At 36.4% G+C, this 6,000-nt stretch overlaps 1 protein-coding gene across 1 annotated transcript in view; it reads right to left on the bottom strand.

Moving 5' to 3' along the window:
* Window positions 1-225: 225 nt before the first annotated feature.
* TMEM232 (transmembrane protein 232) overlaps window positions 226-6,000 on the bottom strand; it is a 120,400-nt gene continuing 114,625 nt past the window's right edge. Inside the window, exon 13 of the mRNA XM_058168078.1 lies at window positions 226-1,242. Coding sequence (XP_058024061.1) covers window positions 1,024-1,242 — 219 coding nt within the window. The 3' untranslated portion in view covers window positions 226-1,023. The remainder of the gene's footprint in view (window positions 1,243-6,000) is intronic.

Genomic DNA, 6,000 nt, shown 5'->3' with positions numbered 1-6,000 from the left:
TTTTCTTTTATGTACACTGAGAGCATATGCACCAAGACAAATTCCTTGTGTGTCCAATCACACTTGGCCAATAAAATTCTATTCTATTCTATTCTAAAATATCTAGAAGAAATACTATGGCAAACTGTAGCTATTGTCATTTGTAATGTAGTATTAGAAGTTGTGAGAAGCTTTAGAGCAACATGATAATTTGTCCAAAAATCACTTCAAATGTGTGCACAGAAATTAAGTATAAAAGAGTTCTTGAAAAATGAACACCAGAAGACATGATATTGCTTTCAACAGGTTTATACATTAGAGAATATGCCTTGAGTTGCTTGAACAGGCAGCATACAAATATGGATAAATGCATAAAAAGTAATGAGAGGAGAATATAAGATTAGGAAGGATTTAATGGCAACAGAGAGACCATTAGTTAAAGGTATTATTAAGTAATTTTCAGGTGGTTTTTCTTGACATTGTTTAGAATATCCAACTATGCCAAAACATAACAAAAACAAAGGCGTAACGTAATCCAGAAACACTAGTTTCAGAAAATTATTATTCCAGAAAAAGATTCCCCGTATTTCATGGGAGACAATTCAATTAATCATTAAGTATCAGTGTTATGAAACTGAAGGCTGTGAGTGTTCTAATTGAAAAGCAGCCCCTGGAAGCTCTTGCTGAGCTGCCTTGCTAAGATGAGAGGCAGTGCCTCGCCTTTTCCTCATCTTCTGTGTTTATATGCAAAAACACTCTCAAGCTGGTCTAACTTCCCACATAGGATTTCTGATATAATTTTATTCTTATAAACACACATGTGGAACATCACAATGAAAAACTGTTGGAGAAGCAACTGCAATCAGGAATACAGCAGCAATTATGGCTTTAGCACTTTCTTATCCACACTTCATTACTCAATATTGCAGGGCTTTAACTCAAAAAAAAAAAAGTGTATGAGAGGGAGAAAGAAGCTTTAATACATATATTTGCCTTTAGGGTGTAGTTATCTTCTTACACAGCTGGTTTCCATGTTTCTGACAGTTATACATTTGACAGCTGAGTGCTGCTGCTTGCTTCTGTTGCTTGTGTGTCTTCACGTTTAAAGGGCAGTTCATACGGCTTGGTTGTCTTGTGCAGCTTTTCTAAGCGCCATATCATTATTTGCCTGAAGTGTTCCTCTTCCACTCTTTGCTTTGCTTGACGCTCTAACTCTTGGAGTTTCTCTTCTAGCTGAAGCCTGATTTGCAATTCCCTTTTCCACTGTTGCAAATAAATAAATAAACGAAAATAACATTACTTAATAGAGATGTTGGCATTACATAAAAACACAAAACTTTGTTTTAATCATTCACCAGATACTGTAGTATGGATAATAGATGAGAAATTAGGAAATGGATATTAACAGGATTAGAGATAGTAACATTTTAGAAGCAGGAGCTAGTATTATATAGCGTATAGAGCAGGACTGTCAAACCCCCAGCCCACAGGCCAGAAGCGTCACGTGCTGTCCACACCCACGCCTGGTTTAGTGAAGGGGGGGACAATCCCGATACATCAAATGACACTGCTGTGACGATGTGAGTTTGACTCCCCTGGTGTAGAGAGTATGCAATCTTTTAGGTGCAACTGGTTAACCTGAAAACGCATGAAGCTAAGGTTGATGTATTTCCAATATCTCTTAAGATATTGCTTAAGTGACTGACAACTTGTGAATAAAATGTTTGAAGAACAGATATAAGGACCAAATATATACTATATTTTCACATACGACTTCGTATCATCTTCATCATCATTTCATTTTAAAACTGAACTCTTTGGAGCCAATAATACTAAATGTCTGGGAAACTGTTGAAATAGAACTATTCAGCTTCCCCAATATGCCTGCCATTACTACCTGAAAGGGAAAGATATACACAGCTTGCATGCTGTCAACATCATGAAAGAAATGTAACACATTTACTCCCTATGAACTAACAAGCATGCTGTTTTCCAGCTCATGATCTTTCAGTGAAAATACTCAATAATTAATTGTATCTGAATGCATTATTTTATCATATTCCACACTAAATGGACTGTTTTGGAGGGAAAAAAGTAGATGTTTGCTGAGAAGCAATCACTGTTTTGATGTTCCCTTGTTATTATCTTAAATATTAAAAATGACCAAGGTGTGGCTGCAGTACTTTATCAAACTTTAGAATATATTATTAAATTATATAATTTATTGGTGGTGACATTAAAAATATTCAGAAAGCAGGGAAAAGATAACTGAATTTGAGAAGAAAAAATGTTTTCTGGGAAATAATATATTATTGTAATACTACTTTCACCTTTTCTCTGGTATGGCCTATAATTAGTAATAATCTCTACAGTTCTCAAAAAAAATATATCCAATTCTTATTTTGTTTATACCAAGTAAGAAACATTCATTAGACAGTGAGAGCCAGCAACTTTCCCAAAGACATTTTAACATAACTTCTAATGCTTACATAGATGGCACATATCATTTGTTTTTATCAAGTATCATGATCAAATATGTGTTTCCCTGTGTGCATTTTAGTTCAAGGTATAACATTCCACTGTTAATATATAAAAACCTCAAAAATTGGCTCTGAGTAGGACTAATCACTTAATAGGGTTAATTATATGTATGTAAACATAACACAGTTATGTTTCTCACATGTGTCCCTTTGCTCCTACATCTCCTTCCGGTTAAAATGACCTTGAAGATAAGGCAAGCTACTAAACATTGGACTTCCTGAATTCCATAAGCAATTTCTAAACAAATACAAAAGTATTAGCATGTAAAATTAATATGATAAAATATTTCACAAAGCCATCTTTCTTTATGGGAGTAGAAAATGTTAGAATGCAAATGGTGGCAGAAGATGGGGTCTTAAGTATAAAAACGGCAACTCATAATTATTTCATTATTAAGAGAAAAGTACAGATTAGATTCAAATAGAAGAATAAAAAACTAATAGATTTTTTTAAAGAAAAGGAAGTAAAATGCTCTGAAAATTTATACAGTGAGATTTTACATTCTGAGAAAACTGTTGTTGGGATGCAATTTAATATTAATGCAATCCAATTATTTTGTGGACAGACTAATCTTAAATAATAAAATGTCTCTCCTACTGAAATACTGGAAGCTTTTAGGCATTTTGTGCTGGTTATCATGGGGTTATAAAATACATTTCAATGCACTTATTTGTTTGGTGAATTAATGAACCAGTAAAAGTGTATTTCCTTCATTCAGTCCTGAAATAGGATTAATAATAATGGATTTTAAACACTTTTGAAAGATGGGAAGCCCTGGACAGTTCTTCACAAGATGGCAAGAATGAAGGCCATGTTTATTGAAACAGTAGCTCATACCGCCACCATCTCAATACTCCAATCTATCCAGAACAATCTGAAATTATCCAATTACTCTTGCAAATCTCAGAATACTGTAAACAACATTATTGCTTTGTCCCTGGAGAATCAATACAGAAACACTGTATCAATACAGAATCCGCGCGGGGCTGGCTTAAATTGGGATTTTAATGTTAAATTTATTAATTTTAAACGGGGTTTTTTTAGTATGGTAAATTTTAATCACTGGGCTAATTTAAATAAGTTTTTTAAATCGTATTTTAAACTTGTATATTGTATTGTCGGTTTTATTATGCCTGTACACTGCCCTGAGTCCTTCGGGAGAAGGGCGGTATAAAAATCAAATCAAATAAATAAATAAATAAATAAATAAATAATAAACACAAAGAATGCCCCAGCTTGTCTACATTTTCAGCTCATGTTATATTTGCTTCTCTGATGATTCCTCATGCTCCCCACACGCACAGTAAAGGGGGTCTGTAAAGTCAACAAGTCCCTATCCTTTGGTTAAATTTGAAACTGCTACAAAACTTAATTCTCTGACCTCTACAGAGAGAGAACCTGGCTTGAGATCAAGTGTCAGAGTGAAGTAAGAGATGGAAATGGCTCTAAATTCAGCTGAATTTCAGTGTTCCTAATGGAAAATAACCTTCAGTGTAATCCTGGATATGCTACAACTAAGTTGGAAATAAATCAGCTCAGTTGTCAAACACAGAAGATATTGTGAGATTGTATGTATCAGATGGAGCTGATCTTTGGAAATATGCAAAGGCAATGAGTGGATGTGCCTTTACTCATGCTACTCATACCTACAGCTGCATTTCCCTCCACAATTAGGATGATTGTATTGGCCATATTTGTTTATAAAGGAATCAAACACACGAGAGGTCAGTAAGTATGTATGATACTAATGTGGAAGATGTATTGATTCATTATGTGCCATCAAATCAGTGATAAAATTGTATTTGCATTCATTGTTTCCCTTCCCTCTTTTTCTCTTGCAAGCATAATCATAAAGAAGGTATGGGAACAAACAACATGAAAGGTTCATCTAATTTATCACTGAAATTATGTGTAAACCAGGCCTCTGAAACATTAAGAAGATATGAAACAGAAATAATTTACCATGGTGCAAAGCATGCGCAAGCACATGCGCACATACACACGCACACACACACACTTTTTCTTTATCACATATTTCTCATAGTTCAAAAAAACCTAAACTATCAAATGAACAGAAGGTATTGTATATAGTATAAAAAGTTAGAATAAGTACCCTGTTTCCCCCAAAATAAGACATCCCCTGATAATAAGCCCAATCGGGCTTTTGAGCGCATGGCAATAAGGCCCAGCACTTATTTCATGGTTCAAAAAAATATAAGACAGGGTCTTATTTTCGGGAAGCCACGATATCTCTTTAATGATGCACATATCTGTTATTCTTAATTAACCCTCCAGCTCTCCTGTTTCCATGGTTCTAAAAAGGAAAATAATTTTCATGGATCCCAAAATGATATGCAATAGGTCAATATACAATAAAACATATGTAGAAGTCAATAATTACCATTCTGAAGTTGGGAATGTAAATAAAACTATAACAAATATTTAAAACATTTTCAAATTCAATTAATGTTTAAATTTCCTGTCATGTTGATATAGGAATTTGGCAATGAAAATATAATATAGTATATATAATATAGTATTTTTAAAATGCCATACCAGATATTGACTACTATAAGCATTGTAATCTAAAATATTTGAATATAAAATGCTAGCTTCAAATGATGGCACTATATCATCATTTGTGGCTGTGGATGCCGGCACCCCGGTACAGTCAGCTGCAGCCGCAGCTGGCTGTGGGGGGCGAGTTATTGGCCCCAACGGAGAGGGTGCGCAACTTGGGTGTCCTCTTGGATGGGCGGCTGTCGTTTGACGATCATTTGGCGGCCATCTCCAGGAGGGCCTTCCACCAAGTACGCTTGGTGCGCCAGTTGCGCCCCTTCCTTGACCGGGATGCCTTATGCACGGTTACTCATGCCCTTGTCACTTCCTGCTTGGACTATTGCAATGCTCTCTACATGGGGCTGCCCTTGAAGTACACCCGGAGGCTGCAGCTAGTCCAGAATGCAGCTGCGCGGGTAATAGTGGGAGCGACTCGTTGCTCCCATGTAACACCAATCCTGCGCAGTTTGCACTGGCTTCCTGTGGTCTTTCGGGTGCGCTTTAAGATTTTGGTTACCACCTTTAAAGCGCTCCATGGCTTAGGACCCGGGTACTTACGAGACCGCCTACTGTTACCTTTTGCCTCCCACCGACCCGTACACTCACACAGAGAGGGCCTTCTCAGGGTGCCATCCGCCAAGCAATGTCGGTTGGCGGCCCCCAGGGGAAGGGCCTTCTCTGTTGGAGCTCCTACGCTCTGGAATGAACTTCCCCCCGGTTTACGTCAAGTGCCTGATCTTCGGACCTTTCGGCGTGAGCTGAAAACGCACCTATTTATTCAAGCGGGACTGGATTGAAATTTTATTGGGGTATTTATGTCTTAAGATTTTAAACTGTTTTAAAATTTCGGCCACATTATAATATTTCTTTTTAACTTCTTTTTAATGTTTATATATTGAATTTTTACTTGGCTGTACACCG

Source organism: Ahaetulla prasina, chromosome 2 (assembly GCF_028640845.1).
Source record: "Ahaetulla prasina isolate Xishuangbanna chromosome 2, ASM2864084v1, whole genome shotgun sequence".
Taxonomy (NCBI): Eukaryota; Metazoa; Chordata; class Lepidosauria; order Squamata; family Colubridae; genus Ahaetulla; species Ahaetulla prasina.
The sequence above is the reverse complement of the archived record's forward strand: the minus strand, read 5'-3'. Positions and strand labels throughout refer to the sequence as shown.